The following is a 23,530-nucleotide window of genomic DNA, read 5'->3' as shown; positions in this document are numbered from 1 at the left end:
TCCCTGGTGGCTCAGCAGTAAAGAACCCAACTGCAAAGCAGGAAACTTGGGTTCTATCCCTGGGTGGGGAAGATCCCTTGGAGAAGGAAATGGCAGCCCACTCCAGTATTCTTGCCTGGAAAATCCCATGGACAGAGAAGCCTGGTGGCCTACAGTCCATAGGGTCTCAAAAGAGTCGGACATGACTGAGTGACTAACAACAACAATTTTTATTGGAATATAGTTGATTTACAATGTTGTGTTAGTTCCTGCTATACAGCAAAGGGAATCAGTTATACATATACATATATCCACTCTTTTTTAGATCATTTTCCCATAAAGATCAGTACAGAGTATTGAGTAGAGTTCCTTGTGCTATATGGTAAGTCCTTATTAGTTATCTATTTTATATATAATAGTGTGAATATCTTAATCCCAGTCTCCCGATTTATCCCCCTTTGGTAACCATAAGCTTGTCTTCTATAGCTGTGACTCTATTTCTGTTTTGTAAATAAGTTAATTTTTACTATTCTTTTTTAGATTACACATATAAGCGATACCATGTGGTATTTGTCTTTCTTTGTCTGACTTACTTTACCCAGTAGGACAATCTCTAGGTTCATCCATGTTGATGCAAATGGCATTATTTCATTTGTATTTATGGCTGAGTATTAGTTTACTGATTTTAGCATAATTATACCCAAACTTGATTTCTTTCTTGACCTAAGACCTTTCTTGACTTTTATTTTTCTAGATAACAAAAATCTCTATTGAACATTTTTTCAAACCAAACCTGTATATATTATAAAACTTTCTTCCCTGCATATGAAAAATATATAAATGGTTTAACAGAACCAAGCATTGTTAAGCTGACAGATAAGAGCCCTGTGGAATAAGCCATGATACCATGCATTAATTAATCAATAGAGTTTTTATCCTTCTTTCCCTTTTTGACTGAAGTAAATGCGCTCCCTTAGCATCGGTTGCTATTTATTCACACCAGGCCACCATATTTATTCTGCTTTGTTACAGAAACTCCACTTACTGTATGAAAGTATCCATCTCACTGACAGTAGGCGAAAATGACACTGGACTCTGCTACAATTCCAAGATGAAGTACTTTGATAAAGCTGAACTTAGCAAAAGCAAGGAAATTGCCTGCCGTGACATAGAAGACTTTTTGCTACCAAGCAGAGAACCTGAAATCCTGTGGTATAAGGTATGGACTATGAATGATTTTATTGCTCATAAATAGATTCATGTGTATCTTATAGGGCAAGTTGGATTAAAAAAAATTAATGGGTGTTCTGTAGTTCAGTTCTGCCTTCATAAAATACTGCAGCAAGTTGTGCTGGTCATTGTAAGTTCTTAAACCAGCGATTTTGAAAATCCTAGTCAATATTTATATGGTAGTCTACTGTAGTAAGCTATTGTGTGAATGTTTAGATATAATTTATGCTGATAATCATCTCAATTCTATTATAATCTGTGTTGATAATTTCAAGAACTGAAATATGTCAAGGATTCATTTAAAAGCACTCATATAAGCAATCCAAAATATCCCCAAACAGCAGAGAAAGTATTGCCTTGCTTCTGTGATAAAATTGTATACCAGTTTTATTGAAATATTCTGTTTAATGGAAGTACCTTTGTGCATATTCTAATCCTTTTCATATAAACGTATACATATTTTTGAAAACCTGATGAAAATGTATAACATTATAAAAATAGTGTTAGATTAATTTTTTTTTTTCAAAAACCAAAAGAAAATTTAGCCTTAAACAGAATAATCATACACTGTTCTTCCTGTCACATCATTCAGTGAACTGCAGGATTTGAACATATTCTTTAACTAATTTATATAATAAAAGATAGCTTTGTTATTGAACATACTCAAGAAAATACAGTATACAGGCTGTGAACATTTGTCTGGAATATTTAATCCGTGGTTTAAAGATTCCTAGTATAAACTTTGTTGTGTCCAACTAACTGGAAATAGGAATGTAGGAAGCTGGATCTCTTACTAACTAGATTCACAAATATCAGGATACAGAAGGTGAGTCCTCAGGACTGATAGCTTTTGAATTCCAAACTTGTTAGAAATGAAACAGGAAATACATCTTTCAGTTCAGTTCAGTTCAGTCGCTCAGTCGTGTTCGACTCTTTTCGACCTCATGAACCGCAGCACGCCAGGCCTCCCTGTGCATCACTAACTCCCTAAGTCCACCCAAACCCATGTCCATCGAGTCAGTGATGCCATCCAGCCATCTCATCCTCTGTTGTCCCCTTCTCCTCCTGCCCTCAATCTTTCCCAGCATCAGGGTCTTTTCCAATGAGTGAGCTCTTCGCATGAGGTGGCCAAAGTATTGGAGTTTCAGCTTCAACTTCAGCTTCAACATCAGTCCTTCCAGTGAACACCCAGGACTGATCTCCTTTAGGATGGACTAGTTGCAGCTCCTTGCAGTCCAAGGGACTCTCAAGAGTCTTCTCCAACACCACAGTTTAAAAGCATCAATTCTTTGGCGCTCAGCTTTCTTTATAGTCCAACTCTCACATCCATACATGACCACTGGAAAAACCATAGCCTTGACTAGACGGACCTTTGTTGGCAAAGTAATGTCTCTGCTTCTTAATATGCGGTCTAGGTTGGTCATAACTTTCCTTCCAAGGAGTAAGTGTCTTTTAATTTCATGGCTGCAGTCACCATCTGCAGTGATTTTGGAGCCAAAAAAATAAAGTCTGACACTGTTTCCACTGTTTCCCATCTATTTGCCATGAAGTGATGGGACCGGATGCCATGATCTTCGTTTTCTGAATGTTGACCTTTAAACCAACGTTTTCACTTTCCTCTTTCACTTTCATCAAGAGGCTCTTTAGTTCTTCTTCACATTCTGCCATAAGGGTGGTGTCATCTGCATATCTGACTTTAGTGATATTTCTCCCAGCAATCTTTATTCCAGCTTGTGTTTCTTCCAGCCAAACGTTTCTCATGACGTACCCTGCATATAAGTTAAATAAGTAGAGTGACAATATACAGCCTTTACATACTCTTTTTCCTATTTGGAACCAGTCTGTTGTTCCATGTCCAGTTCTAACTGTTGCTTCCTGACCTGCATACAGATTTCTCAAGAGACAGGTCAGGTGGTCTGGTATTCCCGTCTCTTTCAGAATTTTCCACAGTTTATTGTGATCCACACAGTCAAAGTCTTTATCATAGTCAATAAACCAGAAATAGATGTTTTTCTGGAACTCTCTTGCTTTTTCGATGATCTGACGGGTGTTGGCAATTTGATCTCTGGTTCCTCTGCCTTTTCTAAAACCAGCTTGAACATCTAGAAGTTCGCAGTTCACGTATTGCTGCAACCTGGCTTGGAGAATTTTAAGCATTACTTTACTAGCGTGTGAGATGATTGCAATTGTGCAGTAGTTTGAGTATTCTTTGGCATTGCCTTTCTTTGGGATTGGAATGAAAACTGACCTTTTCCATTCCTGTGGCCACTGCTGAATTTTCCAAATTTGCTGGCATATTGAGTGCAGCACTTTCACAGCATCATCTTTCAGGATTTGAAATAGCTCAACTGGAATTCCATCACCTCCTCTAGCTTTGTTCCTAGTGATGCTTCCTAAGGCCACTTGACTTTACATTCCAGGATGTCTGGCTCTAGATGAGTGATCACACCATTATGATTATCTGGGTCGTGAAGATCTTTTTTGTGCAGTTGTGTGTATTCTTGCCACCTCTTCTTAATATCTTCTGCTTCCGTTAGGTCCCTACCATTTCTGTCCTTTATAGAGCCCATCTTTGCATGAAATGTTCCCTTGGTATCTCTATTTTCTTGAAGAGATCTCTAGTCTTTCCTCTTCTATTGTTTTCCTCTATTTCTTTGCATTGATCATTGAGGAAGTCTTTCTTATCTCTCCTTGCTATTCTTTAGAACTCTGCATTCATCATTGTAAGCCAAAACTTAAAGCAGAGACCATAATTTGGTATTAACAATGAAAATTGGTATTATGGAAGTATAAAGATCTTGCATAAAAATGATGGCCATTTCTTCCATGGATTGAAGAATATATATGCTATGAAAAGATTGAATTATTTCTAAATATGACATTAAAAGATTTAAAATATTGAATTAATGCCTTTTTCTCCATAGAGTTAGTTTTTTTCTACTTTACACTAAAAGAATCATTTTATTTTTTATGTTATTAGTGTCAAGGTAGTTAATTTCATAAAAATCAAATGTAAAATATTTTCTTCTAAAAATGATGTCAAAAGTAATCTTAATAAATGTTCCTTTTATTATATCTAATAAATCAACACATATCTATCTGATTTAGAGACACTAATCTTATGTATCAATAAAGTGAATGTTAAGTACTTTTTTCCAAATTGAGAACCTGATTTCCTGGAAATATGGAAAAGGTTTGAAAATCTTTAGGATTAATTCCAAACTCTTCAGCATTTTTAAAATATAACTTTAGAAGTTTTAGTTTAGTCATTTTAGATATTTTATTTTTAAGTCACTGTATGTAGTATAAAAATTTTATATTCTTCATGTAGGAATGTAGGACAAAAGCATGGAGGCCAAGTATAGTATTCAAAAGAGATACCCTGCTTATCAGAGAAGTCAGAGAAGATGACATTGGAAATTATACATGTGAGTTAAAATATGGAGGCTTTGTTGTGAGAAGAACTACTGAACTAACTGTTACAGGTAAGCTCAGTCTTCAGTATTTCACTTGCAAGTAATGAAACTAACATTTTAAGTTTCACTTTTGTGCTTCATATTGATGTTTTCCAATCTTGACAGTGAAAGAACCACTTAACCAAATGCTAAGTGTATTCCTATAGGTGAAATTTATTCCTTCTTGTTTTCAAATCATATTGCCCTGTAATGCATTTGAAAGGTTGAAGAAAATAGGCTTAGGGGATTATAGAAATGTTAGCTTTTGAAAGTGCTTGAAATAATGAGTATACAATTTCAGAAAATCATGCTTATATTTTGTAGTGGTGTCATTTTTGGAAACATTTCCTAGAGTGTTGAAATGGAATATATGAAATTTACCTCGATCTTCCTGTCTCATTCCAAATTAGAAAAATTACTTTTTTATTCATGTATCACTCTGTGAACCTGACACATGTTCTCATGAACTTGAATATAACAAAATACCATGTGCAATGTTTGAATAATTATGTGAGATGCATTGCATGGTCTCATTCCTGTATCTGGTTACTAAGGTAGAAGGGCATGAGAGCAAGATTCAGGACAGTCTGTAATCACAGACCTACAACTCACTAGTCACGTGATTATTTTAATCACCACAACCTTCATAATATCAGTTTCCTCATGTATAAAATGGCGATGATAAAGTTTGCCTTGTTTATTTCATAGGATTTTTGCAAGAATTGAATGAGGTAAGCTAATATGTATGAAATCAATTAGCAAGATATAGAATACATACAAATATGCATCATTTTGTCATTTTAAATGATATATTCTTAAATAATGTATTCATCCCTCATTTTATGTTATTGTGTACTTCTCTCAAAGTGGTTCCAACAGATAAAACGGGCAGATCAAAATCAATGCTTCTGTCAGTTAAAGACATTATTCTCATCTTATTAAGAGAGATTCTTAATAAGTGATATCTCTGCTTTTTGCGATGCTGTCTAGGTTTGTCATAGCTTTCCTTCCAAGGAGCAAGTGTCTTTTTTATTTCATGGCAACAGTCACCATCCACAGTGATTTTGAAGCCCAAGAAAATAAAATCTGTCATTGCTTCCAGTTTTTCCCCTTCTGTTTGCCCTGAAGTAATGGGACCAGATGCCATGATCTTAGTTTTTTGAATGTTGAGTTTTAACCCAACTTTTTCACTCTCCTCTTTCATCTTCATGAAGAGGCTCTTTAGTTCCTCTTTGCTTTCTGCTGTTACAGTGGTATCGTCTGCATATCTGTGACTGTCAGTATTTCCCCCAGCAATCTTGATCCCAGCTTTTGATTCATCCAGCCCAGCATTTCTCATGATGCATTCTGCATATAAGTTAAATAAGCAGAGTGCTGATATACAGCCTTGACATACTCCTTTCCCAGTTTGGAGCCAGTCTGTTGTTCCATGTCTGGTTCTAACTGTTGCTTCTTGACCTGCGTACAGGTTTCTCAGGAGGCAGGGAAGGTGGTTTAGTATTCCCATCTCTTTAAGAATTTTCCAGTTTGTTGTGATCCATACAGTCAAAAGCTTTAGCATAGTCAATGAAGCAGAAGTAAATGTTTCTCTGGAATTCCCTTGATTTCTCTGTGATCCAACAGATGTTGACAATTTGCTGTATGGTTCCTGTGCCTTTTCTGCACCCAGCTGTACATCTGGAAGCTCTTGGTTCACGTACTGCTGAAGCCTAGCTTGAAGGATTTTGAGCATTACTTTGCTAGCATGTGAAATGAGCACAAATGTGAAATAGTTCAAACATTCTTTGGTATTGCCCATCTTTGGGATTGAAATGAAAACTGACCATTTCCAGTCCTGTGGCCACTGCTGAGTTTTCCAGATTTGCTGGCATATTGAGTGCAGCACTTTCACTGCATCATCTTTTAGGATTTGAAATAGCTCAACTGGAATTGCATCACCTCCACTAGCTTTGTTTGTAGTAATGCTTCCTAAGGCCCACTTGACTTCACACTCCAGGATGTCTGGCTCTAGGTGAGTGACACACCATCATGGTTATCTGGGTCATTAAGGCCTTTTTTGTATAGTTCTTCTGTGTTTTCTCGCTACCTCTTCTTAATCTCTTCTGCTTCTGTTAGGTCCTTGTCATTTCTGTCCTTTATCCTGTCCATCCTTGCATGAAATATTCCCTTGACATCTCCAATTTTCTTGAAGAGATCTTTAGTCCCTCATTCTATTGTTTTCCTCTGTTTCTTTGCATTGTTTACTTAAGAATGCTTTCTTATCTTTCTTTGCTATTCTCTGGTACTCTGCATTCATTTGGGTATATCTTTCTCTTTCTCCCTTACCTTTCGCTTCTCTCTTCTTTCAGTTATTTTTAAAGGCTCCTCAGACAATTTCTTTGCCTTTTTGCACTTCTTTTTCTTTAGGATAGTTTTGGTCATTGCCTCCTGTACAGTTATGAATCTCCGTCCATAGTTTTTCAGACATTCTGTCTACCAGACCTAATGCCTTGAATCTATTAATTACCTCCACCATATAATCATAAGGGATTTGATTTAGGTCATACCTGAATAGCCTAGTGGTTTTCCCTACTTTCTTCAGTTTAAGCCTGAATTTTGCAATAAGAAGTTCATGATCTGAGCCACAGTTGGCTCCAGGTCTTGTTTCTGCTGACTGTATAGATTGTCTCCATCTTCGGCTCCAAAGAATATAATCAATCTGATTTCAGTATTAACCATCTGGTGATGTTCATGTGTAGAGTCATCTCTTGTGTTGTTGGAAGAGGGTGTTTGCTATGACCAGTGTGTTCTGTTGACAAAAACCTGTTAACCTTTGCCCTGCTTCATTTTGTACTCCAAGGCCAAACTTGCCACTTATTCCAGCTATCTCTTGACTTCCTACTTTTGCATTTCAGTCCCCTGTGATGAAAAGACATCTTGTTTTGGTGTTAGTTCTAGAAAGTCTTGTAGTCTTCCTCAAACTGTTCAACTTCAGCTTCTTTAGCATTAGTGGTTGGGGCATAGACTTGGATTGCTGTGATGTTGAATGGTTTGCCTTGGAAACGAACAGAGATCATTCTGTCATTTTTGAGATTGCATCCAAGTACTGCATTTCGGACTCTTTTGTTGACTATGAGGGCTTCTCCATTTCTTCTGAGAGATTCTTGCCCACAGTAGTAGATATAATGGTAATCTGAATTAAATTTTCCTCTTCCCGTCCATTTTAGTTCACTGATTCCTAAGATTTTGATGTTCACGCTTGCCATCTCCAGTTTGACCACATCCAATTTACCTTGATTCATGGACCTAACTTTCCAGGTTCCTGTGCAGTATTATTCTTAACAGCATCAGACTTCCTGTATATGAAAAGTATTTTGTGGCAGTCACATTCATCTTATAATAATCATCTTTACATCTTGAAATTTTGATTAGTTTGACTTAAAAACAAAATTTGATATCATGAAATTCATTTGATGGCTGTAAGTATTCTGATTGAAAGGAAATTTATTTAAATCAGATACTCTTTGGTGATGCCTTTGAGAAATATTAGACCCAGAAGATAACTGACATAGCAATATATGTTAGGTTTAAATAGTAACCACACATTTAATTGTGCATTATGTACCTATGATGTACACACACCTGATTTGCACTCACTTGGTTTTCAGTCTTGTTGTGTTAATAGGCTTTTGTATAGAAAATTAAAATCTACACTTTCATCACTTTACCTCCCTATTTAATGGAGCAGTGAAAAATATAACTATCTATATTTGGATTTTCTTTACAATAAATATTGAATATATTATTTTTTCTTTTTTGCTCTTAATGTATACTGCAATAGCTTTTCAAGGAGTAAGTACTGAGATAAAGAAATGTAAAAGAATAAAGAAAAATATCTATTCTGAAAAGGGAATAGAATGACCTTCTAGTCTTTATTCTTTGAGATGTGTAAACACATCTTTCCCCTTTCTAGAAACACTCTGTTACTGAAACACGGTCTAGTAAGAGGAGATTGGGAACAGTCTCCTAGAGATTGGAAACTGGGTCCCAACGAGTAAAATGATATAAATGAGGCTATTTTGTACAATTAATAATAGAAGTGTTTTCTCCTAAATGCTAACCAGGGCTATTATATTTTTGTGCATTCATTTTGCCAAAAATATCTCCTTTTCTTTATGGAAAAAGGAGGAATAATTATATCTTGATATCCAAGAGAAAGTTAGTTAAGTTTCAATGAAAATTTCCATCCAACTGATTACTATCATTACCTCTAACTTAAGTTGATCTATGTGTGACACTGATTGGGGAAAATACAATATAAAGCAAAATTAAATTATATATGAAATTTTGGGTGAATCCTAGAACTGCATATTCCAGAATCAAAATAATATATATTAAAATGCATTTTAGAGTTTAATAAGAAGTCTATTGATAGGATATACTTATGCATGGCATTACCTCAAATAGTATTACTCTATAGCCCGTTTAGGATTCCCTGGGGGCTCAGTGGTTAAGAATTTGCCTGCAATGCAGGAGACTCAGGTTCAATCACTGAGTCAAGAAGATCCCCTGAAGAAGGGCATGGCTACCCACTCCAGTATTCTTGCCTGGACAATTCCGTGGACAGAAGAGCCTGGTGGGCTACAGTCTGTGGGTTGCAATGAGTCAGACACAACTGAGCAACTGTCACTTTTCACTTTATAGCTCATATACTTTGCCTGTGGCCAAACTGAAGAGTAATTCTTAGAACCCAAGTTAAACTCTCAATATAATAACAAAGCTGAGCATTTCTCTGCATGATGATTAATATATCTTGGTTTTATGTAAATCATGATCATATTTTAGTTAATGTAAATCTTACGCAAAGCATGGTATCATTTAATTTTAGTGGATCTGCCTTAGATGATAACATGTATTTTGAAGTGTGTTAAAATGTTTCTTTAAAATAAAACAAGAGAGTCCTATATGTGAAGAGAAAAGGAAACATGTGGATAAGTAAAGTGACATTGTGCAGGTCATATTGTCAGTTTTCATGGGAGGGTTTTTGTTTTTTTTTTTTTTATTGAAAGTATGAGTTCAGTTCAGTTCAGTCGCTCAGTCGTGTCTGACTCTTTGCGACCCCATGAACCCCAGCACTCCAGGCCTCCTTGTCCATCACCAACTCCCAGAGTCCACCCAAACCCATGTCCATTGAGTCGGTGATGCCATCCAGCCATCTCATCCTCCATCGTCCCCTTCTCCTCCTGCCCCAATCCTTCCCAGCAACAGAGTCTTTTCCAATGAGTCAGCTCTTCGCATCAGGTGGCCAAAGTATTGGAGTTTCAGCTTCAACATCAGTCCTTCCAATGAACACCCAGGGCTGATCTCCTTTAGGATGGACTGGGTGGATCTCCTTGCAGTCCAAGGGACTCTCAAGAGTCTTCTCCAACACCACAGTTCAAAAGCATCAATTCTTCGGTGCTCAGCTTTCTTTATACTCCAACTCTCCCATCCGTATGTGACTACTGGAAAAACCATAGCCTTGACTAGACGGACCTTTGTTGGCAAAGTAATGTCTCTGCTTCTTAATATGCTGTCTAGGTTGGTCATAACGTTCCTTCCAAGGAGTAAGTGTCTTTTAATTTCATGGCTGCAATCACCATCTGCAGAGATTTTGGAGCCCAAAAAATAAAGTCTGACACTGTTTCCACTGTTTTCACATCTAAGTGCCATAAAGTGATGGAACCAGATGCCATGATCTTAGTTTTCTGAATGTTGAACTTTAAGCCAACTTTTTCACTCTCCTCTTTCACTTTGATCAAATTGCTTTTTAGTTCCTCTTCATTTTCTGCCATAAGAGTGGTGTCATCTGCATATCTGACATTATTGATATTTCTCCCGGCAATCTTTATTCCAGCTTGTGCTTCCTGCAGCCCAGTGTTTCTCATGATGTACTCTGCATATAAGTTAAATAAGGAGGGTGATAGTATACAGCCTTGATGTACTCCTTTTCCTATTGGGAACCAGTCTGTTTTTCCACGTCCAGTTCTAACTGTTTCTTCCTGACCTGCATACACGCTTCTCAAGAGGCAGGTCAGGTGGTCTGGTATTGCCATCTCTTTCAGAATTTTCCACAGTTTATTGTGGTCCACACAGTCAAAGGCTTTGGCATAGTCTTTTTCTGGAACTCTCTTGCTTTTTCGATGATCTGACGGGTGTTGGCAATTTGATCTCGGATTCCTCTGTCTTTTCTAAAACCAGCTTGAACATCTAGAAGTTCACGGTTCACATATTGCTGAAGCCTGACTTGGAGAATTTTAAGCATTACTTTACTAGCGTGTGAGAAGAGTGCAATTGTGCAGTAGTTTGAGCATTCTTTGGCATTGCCTTTCTTTGGGATTGGAATGAAAACTGACCTTTTCCAGTCCTGTGGCCACTGCTGACTTTCCCAAATTTGCTGAAATATCGAGTGCAGCAATTTCACAGCATCATCTTTCAGGATTTGAAATAGCTCCACTGGAATTCCATCACCTCCACTAGCTTTGTTCGTAGTGATGCTTCCTAAGGCCCACTTGACTTCACATTCCAGGATGTCTGGCTCTAGGTGAGTGATCACACCATCGTGATTATCTGGGTCGTGAAGATCTTTTTTGTACAGTTCTTCTGTGTATTCTTGCCACCTCTTCTTAGTATCTTCTGCTTCTGTTAGGTCTATACCATTTCTGTCCTTTATCGAGCCCATCTTTGCATGAAATGTTCCCTTGGTATCTCTAATTTTCTTGAAGAGATCTCTAGTCTTTCTCCTTCTATTGTTTTCCTCAATTTCTTTGCATTGATCCCTGAGGAAGGCTTTCTTATCTCTCCTTGCTATTCTTTGGAACTCTGCATTCAAATGGGAGTATCTTTCCTTTTCTCCTTTGCTTTTCGCTTCTCTTCTTTTCCCAGTTATTTGTAAGGCCTCCTCAGACAGCCATTTTGCTTTCTTGCGTTTCTTTTCCATGGGGATGGTCTTGATTCCTGTCTGCTGTACAATGTCACGAAACTCCGTCCATAGTTCTTCAGGCACTCTGTCTATCGGATCTAGTCCCTTAAATCTATTTCTCACTTCCACTGTATAATCATAAGGGATTTGATTTAGGTCATACCTGAATGGTCTAGTGGTTTTCCCTACTTTCTTCAATTTAAGTCTGAATTTGGCAATAAGGAGTTCATGATCTGAGCCACAGTCAGCTCCTGGTCTTGTTTTTTCTGACTGTATAGAGCTTCTCCATCTTCGGCTGCAAAGAATGTAATTAATCTGATTTTGGTGTTGACAATCTGGTGATGTCCATGTGTCCACTGAAAGTATGTGGGTCTACTAACTGAAGTAGTGGTTTAGGAAAACAGATCACAGTGAAAGAAACGACAAACCTACTTGACACTTTTGGTATGCTTTAAACATTTTTTAAAAATTAAATATATGTTTCAGCATCGTCTGTAGCCTCTACCTTCTTCTCTATGCCTCAGATGCACTATTTCACTGTTCTCCTCCCGATATCCTCCTTCTGAATCCTTATTCCTGGATTGCTCCTCTGGAAAGCTTTTTCTTCCACGTTGTCACAGAGCTGACTCCTACTCTTTCTTTGAGGCACAGCTAAAACAATCCCTCTGTTCTGAGGTGTATAGTGCTTCATGACTCCATAGCATTTTTAGAATCGCTATTGCAGCTCTTACCACATTGCATTATAACTATTTGTTGGCACTCCTCGATTTTCACAAGAACATGAGTTTTTCAGAGTCAAGGGCCATGTCTCTTTTTTCCTAAATGTTTTACTTTTGAACAGGTTTACATTTACAGAAAAAAGAAAAAACAGGGAGAGATCCCATACACCCCACACCCAGTTTTCCCCTCCTATTAACATCTAACATACGTATGGCACACTTGTTACAATTGATGAATTAATGTTGCTGTATGATTAATAAGTAAAATCTATATTTTATTCAGATTTCCTTAATTTTTACCTAATGTCCTTTTTCTGTCCCAGCTTACCTTTTAGGATAGCACATCGCTTTTAGTTGTTTTGTCTCCTTAGGTTCTTTTTAGCTGTTACTATTTCTGACTTTCCTTGTTTTTATCATCTTGATCATTTTATGAGCGCTTATTTTATAGAATGCCCTTCGATTGTGGTTTGATTTTTATGTTTAAATTTGTTTATGTATAAATTTGAGTTATATATTCCTGAAAGACCACAAATGTAAAATCACAACATATCATACTGTCAACATGGCATCATTGTTGATGTTGACATTCATCACTTGGTAGTGTTGGTCACTTGTTGGTCAGACTTTGCCACTATAGACTTACTCTTTTTTCTCTGCTTTCACTGCTCTACCCTTTGGAAGGAAGTAAGTATCTGTAGTCTACACTTAAGGAGTAAGGAGTTATGCCCCTACCTCTTTGAAGTCAGAGTATATACTTCAATTACTCGAAATTCTTCATGAGGCATATATTTATTTTCTGACATTTATCTACTTATTCCATCATGTTCTATATCAGTATGGACTCATGGATGTTTCTTTTATACTTTGGTTTGTCTCCACCATCACCATTGTTGCTCAAATCATTCCAACTTTGGCCCTTTAGAGCTCTTTTAGTTGTGCCTGTGTGTGTTTGTGTACACATTTGTGCACTTGTGTGTGTTTGAGTATTTCTTTATTTTTGAATCTTATAAGATGCTCCATGATCATCCTGGGTATTTCATGCCCAAGTCCTGCAGTCAATAATTTCTTCCAAAGAGCCCTTTTTCTTTTTTTTTTTTTTGGAGAATGGTACTAGAAACTAATATCTGAGCAGTGGGAGTACTCTTTGCTAAAGGAGTATAGTTGCTTTTAGGACCTCTCAATTGATAGAGCAAGGGCATAGGTGTATACTAACCCAGGCATAAACACATATCTAGACATATTTCTATATGAACCATCCATATCTATATTGAACTAAATGTGAGTTCATACTTATGTGGCCAATCCATTACCATAGAGATCATTCTAGCCTCTTCTTTTGGCTTATCTGTAACCTCCGTGTCCAATAGTGAGAAACCTGGTTACCACCAACTGCTATCTATTTACTTACAATACAGGTGTGTAATGGGATTAAAATGGTTGACCTGTATTCATGTGAGGAACAACTTTATAGCTTCAAGTGCATTGCCTATATACAGTTTCTTTTCACTTTAGTCTTACGAGCTCCACTCATTTCCCAAGTTACTTAGGTCAGCATCTTTTCCTCCCATCCCCTTCAGTGAGCTTATAACAGAGTTAGATTGTTTTATCACATTCTGCATTCCATCCTTGGATCTTCCATTCTCCTAAATAATGTCTTTAAAATTTTATAAACACTTAAGTTTATAGGGGAGGAAGAATAATTCTCTGTCTACTCTTCAGAGTTCTTGGCTGAGGCTCTCTATAATAAATGGGAAGTTAACAAGAGAAAAACAAACATGTTTATTAAAATGTACATGTACCTGGAAGATACCTGGAAAACTTATTACCTTGCCAAGATGGCCAAAGCCACCCGCTTAAATATCATCTTTGGCTAAAGACAAAAGAAAGGTTTTTCAATTTGAAGGGGAGAAAGGCCACTTATGGGAGGTTTACCGGGAAAAGCACAGTAAACCAAGGTAAGTCTAAATCTAAATGCCTTCTCCATTGATAAGAGTTGCTGAAGATTTAGTCATTTTTCTCTTCCTGGTATAGAGAAGGAGTCACCCTTACCTAAATGAAGATTTTCTTTATAAGTGTAAATTCCTCTTACGATAGAGTAACTCTTGCTTTGTTTTCAGAGCTTCTCTTGTTTCTGTAGTTTCTTACAAAAACAAAAAACAAAACAGCGCGAAATAATCTTTATTTTAAAGGGGCATATTCTGGGGTGGCACTTTCTGCTCCCCTTTATTCCCACCTTTGAGACTTCCCCATTAAGTTTTACAATCTAGAAGCTGAGTTGGTAGATGGCTTCATATCTCAATGAATGATTCTTAGTCCTAAGAATAGGTTATTTTAGTTAAAGAAATGTGTGTCATTTCAGGACATAGTTTTTCACATGAGCTCCCAAAGTTAAGCCTTTATGGTGCAAGCAATCAGGGGTTTATTAACAGGCATTTCTATGCAGGAGACAGGTTCGATCCCTGGGTCTCGATCCCCTGGAGCAAGAAACAGCAATCCATTCCAGTATTCTTGCCTGGAGAATCCCATGGACAGAGGAGCCTGGTGGGCTACAGTCCACGGGGTTGCAAAGAGTCAGACACGACTGAGTGACAGAACACATAGACACATAGAAAGATAAGAAAAAAAAAGTTAATGATTCAAGCAGAATATGCGCCTAGTTTCTGAGTCATGAGGGCAGCTGGTTAAGAATATTTCTTGATATTAGGCCCAAAGAATCTTTTTTGTTTTAGTTGTAAAATGTAACTAACAAAATTTACCATGTTAGCCATTTTTAGGTGTACATTTCACTGGCATTAATGTGCATTAACATTGTGTGCCATGATTGCCACCATCAACCTCTAGAACTTTTTCGTCTTTTCAAACTGAAACTCTGTATCCTTTAAACAGTAACTCCATTCCTTCCTCCCATCAGTCCCTGGAAACCAACCCTCTATTTTCTGTGACCATAAATTAGACCATTTTAGGTACCGGGGGTGGCGGCCGAGAGGAGCTAGGCCGGGCCGGGAGCCGGCGGCGGCGGCGGCAGCTGAGAGGAGCTAGGCAGGGCGGGGGTGATGGCCGAGAAGAGCTAGGCTGGGCCGAGCCCGGGCCGGGGGCGGACTAGGCCGGGCAGGGGGCCGACTAGACTGGGCCGGGGGCCGGGGGTGGCGGCCGAGAGGAGCTAGACCGGGCCAGGGGCCGGGTGTGGCGGCCGAGAGGAGTTACCCCAGGCCCAAGCAGCAGTGGGGGTGTGGACACAGGAGGGCCGCCGAGAGGAGTTAACTCCACATTCAAGGTCAGGAGGGGCCGTCGTGAGTAGATACCCCTTTTCCAAGGTAAGGAGCCACGGCTGCACTTTGCTGGAGCAGCTGTGAAGAAATACCCCACGTCCAAAGTAAGAGAAACCCAAGTAAGACAGTAGGTGTTGCGAGAGGGCATCAGAGGGCAGACACACTGAAACTATAATCACAGAAAATTAGCTAATCTGATCACACGGACCACAGCCTTGTCTATCTCCATGAAACTAAGCCATGCCATGTGGGGCCACCCAAAACGGATGGGTCATGGTGGAGAGGTCTGACAGAATGTGGTCCACTGGAGAAGGGCATGACAAACCACTTCAGTGTTCTTGCCTTGAGAACCCCATGAACAGTATGAAAAGGCAAAAAGATAGGACACTGAAAGATGAACTCCCGAGGTCAACAGGTGCCCTATATGCTACTGAAGATCATTGGAGAAATAACTCCAGAAAGAATTAAGGGATGGAGCCAAAGCAAAAATGATACCCAGCTGTGGATGTGACTGCTGATAGAAGCAAGGTTCAATGCTGTAAAGAGCAATATTGCATAGGAACCTAGAATGTTAGGTCCATGAATCAAGACAAATTGGAAGTGGTCAACCAGGAGATGGCAAGAGTGAACGTCGACATTCTAGGAATCAGCGAACTAAGATGGACTGGAATGGGTGAATTTAACTCAGATGACCATTATATCTACTACTGTGGGCAAGAATCCCTTAGAAGAAATGGAGTAGCCATCATGGTCAACAAAAGAGTCCAAAATGCAGTACTTGGATGCAATCTCAAAAACGACAGAATGATCTCTGTTCGTTTCCAAGGGAAACCATTCAATATCGCGGTAATCCCAAGTCTATGCCCTGACCAGTAACGCCGAACAAGCTGAAGTTGAACGGTTCTATGAAGACCTACAAGACCTTCTAGAACTAACACCCAAAAAAGATGTCCTTTTCATTATAGGGGACTGGAATGCAAAAGTAGGAAGTCAAGAAACACCTGGAGTAAGAGGCAAATTTGGCCTTGGAGTACAGAATGAAGCAGGGCAAAGGCTAATAGAGTTTTGCCAAGGGAACGCACTGGTCATAGCAAACACCCTATTCCAACAACACAAGAGAAGACTCTACACATGGACATCACCAGATGGTCAACACTGAAATCAGATTGATTATATTCTTTGCAGCCAAAGATGGAGAAGCTCTATACAGTCAGCACAAACAAGACCAGGAGCTGACTATGGCTCAGATCATGAACTTCTTATTGCCAAATTCAGACTTAAATTGAAGAAAGTAGGGAAAACCTCTAGTCCATTCAGGTATGATGTAGATCAAATCCCTTATGAGTATACAGTAGAAGTGACAAATAGATTTAAGGGACTATATCTGATAGAGTGCCTGATGAACTATGGACAGAGGTCTGTGACATTGTACAGGAGACAGGCATCAAGACCATCCCCATGGAAAAAAAAATGCAAAAAATGCAAAAAAGCAAAATGGCTGTCTGAGGAGGCCTTACAGGTAGCTGGGAAGAGAAGAAAAGCAAAAAGCAAAGGAGAAAGGGAAAGATACTCCCATTTGAATGCAGAGTTCCAAAGAATAGCAAGGAGAGATAAGAAAGCCTTCCTCAGGGATCAATGCAAAGAAACAGAGGAAAACAACAGATTGGGAAAGACTAGAGATCTCTTCAAGAAAATCAGAGATACCAAGGGAACATTTCATGCAAAGATGGGCTTGATAAAGGACAGAAATAGTATGGACCTAACAGAAGCGACCGTGAAGAAAGCTGAGCGCCGAAGAATTGATGCCTTTGAACTGTGGTGTTGGAGAAGACTCTTGAGAGTCCCTTGGACTGCAAGGAGATCCAATCAATCCATCCTCAAAGAGATCAATCCTGGGTGTTCATTGGAAGGTCTAATGTTGAAGTTGAAACTCCAATACTTTGGCCACCTCATGCGAAGGGTTGACTCATTGGAAAAGACCCTAATGCTGGCTAGGATTGGGGGCGGGAGGAGAAGGGGACGACAGAGGATGAGATGGATGGATGGCATCACCGACTCGATGGACATGGGTTTGGGTAGACTCCAGGAGTTGGTGATGGACAGAGAGACCTGTCGTGCTGCAATTTTTGGGGTCGCAAAGAGTCGGACACGACTGAGCGACTGAACTGAACTGAACAGAAGCAGAAGATATTAAGAAGAGGTGGCAAGAATACACGGAAGAGCAGTACAAAAAAGATCTTTATGACCCAGATAATCATGATGTTGTGATCACTCACCTAGAGCCAGACATCCTGGAATGTGAAGTCAAGTGGGCCTTAGAAAGCATCACTACGAACAAAGCTAGTGGAGGTGATGGAATTCCAGTTGAGCTATTCAAATCCTGAAAGGTGATGCTGTGAAAGTGCTGCACTCGATATGCCAGCAAATTTGGGAAAGTCAGCAGTGGCCACAGGACTGGAAAAGGTCAATTTTCATTCCAATCCCAAAGAAAGGCAATGCCAAAGAATGCTCAAACTACCGCACAATTGCACTCATCTCACACGCTAGTAAAGTAATGCTCAAAATTCTCCAAGCCAGGCTTCAGCAATACGTGAACTGTGAACTTCCAGACGTTCAAGCTGGTTTTAAAAAAGGCAGAGGAACCAGAGATCAAATTGCCAATATCCGCTGGATCATCGAAAAAGCAAGAGAGTTCCAGGAAAACATGTATTTCTGCTTTATTGACTATGCCAAAGCCTTTGACTGTGTGGATCACAATAAACTGTGGAAAATTCTGAAAGAGATGGGAATACCAGACCAGCTGACCTGTCTCTTGAGAAACCTGTAAGCAAGTCAGGAAGCAACAGTTAGAACTGAACATGGAAAAACAGACTGGTTCCAAATAGGAAAAGGAGTACATCAAGGCTGCGTATTGTCACCCTGCTTATTTAACTTATATGCAGAGTACATCATGAGAAACGCTGGGCTGGAAGAAGCACAAGGTGGAATCAATATTGCCGGGAGAAATATCAATAATGTCAGATATGCAGATGACACTACTCTTATGGCAGAAAGTGAAGAAGAACTGAAGAGCCTCTTGATGAAAGTGAAAGAGGAGAGTGAAAAATTTTGCTTAAAGCTCAACGTTCAGAAAACTAAGATCATGGCCTCTGGTCCCATCACTTCATGGGAAATAGATGGGGAAACAGTGGAAACAATGTCAGACTTTATTTTGCGGGGCTCCAAAATCACTGCAGATGGTGATTGCAGCCATAAAATTAAAAGACGCTTACTCCTTGGAAGGAAGATTATGGCCAACCTAGATAGCATATTTAAAAGCAGAGACATTACTTTGCCAACAAAAGTCCGTCTACTCAAGGCTATGGTTTTTCCAGTGGTCGTGTATGGATGTGAGAGTTGGGCGGTGAATAAAGCTGAGCACCAAAGAATTGATGCTTTTGAACTGTGGTGTTGGAGAAGATTCTTGAGAGTCCCTTGGACTGCAAAGAGATCCAATCAATCCATCCTAAAGGAGATCAGTCCTGGGTGTTCATTGGAAGGACTGATGTTGAAGCTGAAACTCCAATACTTTGGCCACCTCATGCGCAGAGTTGACTCATTGGAAAAGACCCTAATGCTGGGAAGGATTGGGGGCAGGAGGAGAAGGGGACGACAGAGGATGAGATGGTTGGATGGCATCACCAACTCGATGGACATGGGTTTGGGTAAACTCCGGGAGTTGGTCACGGACAGGGAGGCCTGGCGTGCTGCGGTTCATGGGGTCGCAAAGAGTCGGACACGAGTGAGCAACTAAACTGAACTGAGGTACCTCAAATAAGTGGAATTCTACAGTATTTGTCTTTTTGTGTATGTTTTATTTCACTTAGCATAGTGTCTTTAAGGTTCATTCATGATAGCTCATTTCTTTCTGTCACTGAGTAATATTCCATTGTGTGGCTCTACCATAGTTTTTCCCTTCATGTTTTGAATGATGCATCTTGGGTAGTTTCATTTTTTGACCATTATGAATAAAGATACTGTATACATTATTGTGGAGGTTTTTCTGTTGATGGAAGTTTCAAATTAGTTTAAAAAATACCCAGGGATATAATTTCTAGGCTATATGGTAAGATTATATTCAGCTTTGTGAGAAGTTGCCAAACTGTCTTCTAAAGTAGGTATACTATTTTGCATTTCCATCAACAATGAATGAAGAATTCTAGTGTTCTACATCCATATACAATTTTGTTGCTTGGATTTTAGCATTCCAATAGTTCTGTAGTGGTATCTCACTGTGTTTTAATTGCCAATTCCCTAATTATAAATTATCTTGACCATCTTTTTATATGCTATTAATGTTTTGTGTATCTCCTTTGATCTTCTGTCTGTTCAGATATATAGCTCTCTTTTCAAGTGGAATGTTTGCTTTTCCATTGCTCACATTTAAGAATTCTTTGTACACTTTTGAATTCTTTGTATTCTTAAAGAATTTATGAATTTTTTGTAGCTCTTTTATCACATGTGTGTTTTCTAAGTATTTTCTGCCATCCTGTAGCTTTTCTTTTGATTTTTCTTAACAGTAACTTTCACAGAGCATAGATTTAAGGGTTTTATTTTATTTTATTTTAAATTTTAAATTAGTTTATTTATCTATTTTTTAACTTTACAATATTGTATTTGTTTTGCCATACATTGACATGAATCCACCATGGGTGTACATGTTTTCCCCTTCCAGAACCCCCCTCCCACCTCCCTCCCCATCCCATCCCTTCGGGTCATCCCGGTACACCAGCCCCGAGCACCCTGTATCATGCATTGAACCTGGACTGGCGATTCGTTTCACATATGATAATTTACATGCTTCAATGCCATTCTCCCATATCATCCCACCCTCGCCCTCTCCCATAGAGTCCGTAATACTGTTCTGTTTATCTGTGTCTCTTTTGATGTCTTGCATACAGAGTTATCTTTGCCGATCAACTGAATACCACATATATGCGTCAGTATACTGTATTGGTGTTTTTCTTTCTGGCTTACTTCACTCTGTTTAATAGGCTCCAGTTTCATCCACCTCATTAGAACTGATTCAAATGTATTCTTTTTAATGGCTGCATAATATTCCATTGTGTTTATGTACCACAGCTTCCTTATCCATCCGTCTGCTGATGGGCCTCTAGGCTGCTTCCATGTCCTGGCTATTATAAACAGTGCTGCAATGAACATTGGGATATACGTGTCTCTTTCAATTCTGGTTTCCTCAGTTTATATGCCCAGCAGTGGGACTGCTGGGTCATATGAGAGTTCTATTTCCAGTTTTTTGAGGAATCTCCACACTGTTCTCCATAGTGGCTGTACTAGTTTGCATTCCCACCAACAGTGTAAGAGGGTTCCCTTTTCTCCACACCCTCTCCAGCATTTATTGCTTGTAGTCTTTTGGATAGCAGCCATTCTGACAGGTGTGAAATGGTACCTCATTGTGGTTTTGATTTGCATTTCTCTGATAATGAGTGATGTTGAGCATCTTTTCATGTGTTTGTTAGCCATCTGTATGTCTTCTTTGGAGAAGTGTCTGGTTAGTTCTTTGGCCCACTTTTTGATTGGGTTGTTTATTTTTCTGGAATTGAGCAGGGTTTTATTTTAAAGTTCTTTTTTTTTTCCCCTAAGATGTACACTTAATTCTATAAATTTCTTCTAAACATTGCTTTTGCTGCGTCCCACAAATTTGGTAAGTTATGTTTTCATATATTTCAAATATTTTTTAATTAATTTGCTTTTTAATTGAAATTTAATTGCTTTACAGAAATGAATGAATCAGCCTCAACATGAATCTGGAGAAGGAAATGGCAGTCCACTCCAGTACTCTTGCCTGGAAAATCCCATGGACGGAGGAGCCTGGTAGGCTACAGTCCATGGGGTCGCAAAGAGTCGAACATGGCTAAGTGAGTTCACTTTCACTTTCTTTCAACATGAATCAGCCATAGGTATACATGTATATTTAAAATTTCTCTTGCAAAGTATTCTTTAACCAATGTGTTAGAAATGTGTTAATTTCTAGACATTTGGTGATTTTCCCAGCTGCTTTCCTCTTATCGATTTCTAGTTTATTTTCAGAGTGATGTGAGTACACACTTTGTGTGATTTCTATTTTTTAAGAATTGCTAGTATTTTTAGTGATCCAGAATGTGATCTTTCATGGTGAATGTCCTGTGAGAGCCTGAGAGAAATATATATTTTGCTGTTATTAGATGGAGAATTCTACAAATGTCAGTTAAATCAAGTTTACTTACTGTGTTGCTCAAATCAACTGTATCCTTACTGATTTTCTGCTTGCTGTATATTTCAATTAGTGAAAATAAAGTGTTGAAATCTCCAAAAATAGTAGTCAGTTTTTCCATTTATCCTTTCAATTCCGTAAGTTTTTGCCTCATAACTTTGATCATCCTGTTATTATGTGCTTAGGGTCATTATGCTTGGGTGTTGTTAGGTGCTTAGGTGTTTAGGGTTATTATGTCTTCTTAGAGAATTGATCTGTCATTATGTAATATCCCTCTTTATTCATATTTTCCTTGTTCTGAAGTCAGCTTTGTCTGAAATCAGTATACCTAGCTTTCTTTTGATTAGTAGTAGCACGGTATATCTTTCTTCATCCCTTCACTTTTAACTTCTTAAAAAAAATTTTAAAGTGGGTTTCTTTTCTTTAAAATGGTTAGATCTTAATTTTTTATCCACTTTGACTTTCATTGTGTTTTAACTGATGTAGTTAGACCGCTTATAGTAATTATTGAGGGCCTTCCCTGGTGGTCCAGTACTTAGGACTCTGTACTTCCACTGCAGGGGCTCAGATTCTATCCCTGGTCAGGAAACTAAGATCCTAGAAGCTGTGCAGTGCAGCAAAAAGTAATAATAATAATTCTTTAAGTTTAAAAAAGTGATTATTGAATTGTTAGACTAGTATATCTGTCAATGTTTTCATTAGATTGAACTTATTCTTTGTTTTCCTCTCTTCTCCTTTCTCTAGTTGTATAGTTCCACTTTGCCTCTTCTTTCTTATTATCAATTTTACTTCTTTTTTAAAAAATTTAGTGTTTGCCCTGGATGTTTCAATACTTTTTAAAAACCAATCTCAGTTCTTCCCTCTCATCCCTTATGACATTGCTGTCATTCATTTCACTTATCTGTATGTTGTAATCATCCAGTAAATTATTTTCTTTAATTTTTACATTAAAAAAAATTTTAGATTGTATTTATTTATTTTCAGACACAAGTTGTGAGATCCTAGTTCCCCAACCAGGAATCAAACCCATGTCCCCTGCAGTCGAAGCACCAAATCATCGAATAAATATTAATTGCTACTTGTCTTTTAGATCAGTTTATAATAAGATAAATAAAATATTTTATTTTACCCTCATTTGCTTCTTCTCTAACACTCTTATCTTCTTTATGTTGATCCATGTTTCTGATCCATGTTTCTGAATCACTTATATTGACATTTCTTGCAGTGAATTTCTGGTGGTGATAAATTCCCTGTTTTTGTTCAAGAATGCCTTCAGTTTTTACCAGTTTAAATGTTTCACTCCACTCTCTTCTTTCTTGTATGTTTTTTGACAAGAGTTTCACTCTGATTCTTACCCTTGTTCCTCTATAGATATATCATTTTTCCTGTGTTTTTTCAAGATTTTCTATTTGTGGTTTTTCTGCAGTTTGAATATATCTAGATGTGATTTTGTTATTTATCCTACTTGATGTTTTCTGAGCTTCAAGGGTTTTTTATTTGGTGTCTGTCATTAATTTTGGAAATTCCTTGGCCATTATTATTTCAGATGTTTCTTTTAGTCTGTTTTTTTCTTTCTTCTTCCTGTACTTCTTCCTTCTCCTACCTTTTGAAATTATCCCACAGTTCTTGTATTTCTGTTTTATTTTTTTCATTCTTTGTTCTTTTTGCATTTTGGTTTATGAAAT

The 23,530-nt window shown here is 38.3% G+C and overlaps 1 protein-coding gene across 2 annotated transcripts in view; it reads left to right on the top strand.

Annotated features, from left to right (window-relative positions):
- IL1RAPL1 (interleukin 1 receptor accessory protein like 1) overlaps positions 1 to 23,530 on the top strand; it is a 1,447,392-nt gene that overhangs the window by 812,789 nt on the left and 611,073 nt on the right. For both annotated transcript variants that reach the window (XM_081568113.1, XM_081568115.1), the window contains exons 4-5: positions 1,012 to 1,198; positions 4,541 to 4,694. In XM_081568113.1, the coding sequence (XP_081424239.1) occupies positions 1,012 to 1,198; positions 4,541 to 4,694 (341 nt within the window). The remainder of the gene's footprint in view (positions 1 to 1,011; positions 1,199 to 4,540; positions 4,695 to 23,530) is intronic.

The sequence above is a fragment of the Giraffa tippelskirchi genome, chromosome X (genome assembly GCF_054371585.1).
Source record: "Giraffa tippelskirchi isolate mGirTip1 chromosome X, T2T-mGirTip1v1.2.pri, whole genome shotgun sequence".
NCBI lineage: Eukaryota > Metazoa > Chordata > Mammalia > Artiodactyla > Giraffidae > Giraffa > Giraffa tippelskirchi.
The sequence above is the reverse complement of the archived record's forward strand: the minus strand, read 5'-3'. Positions and strand labels throughout refer to the sequence as shown.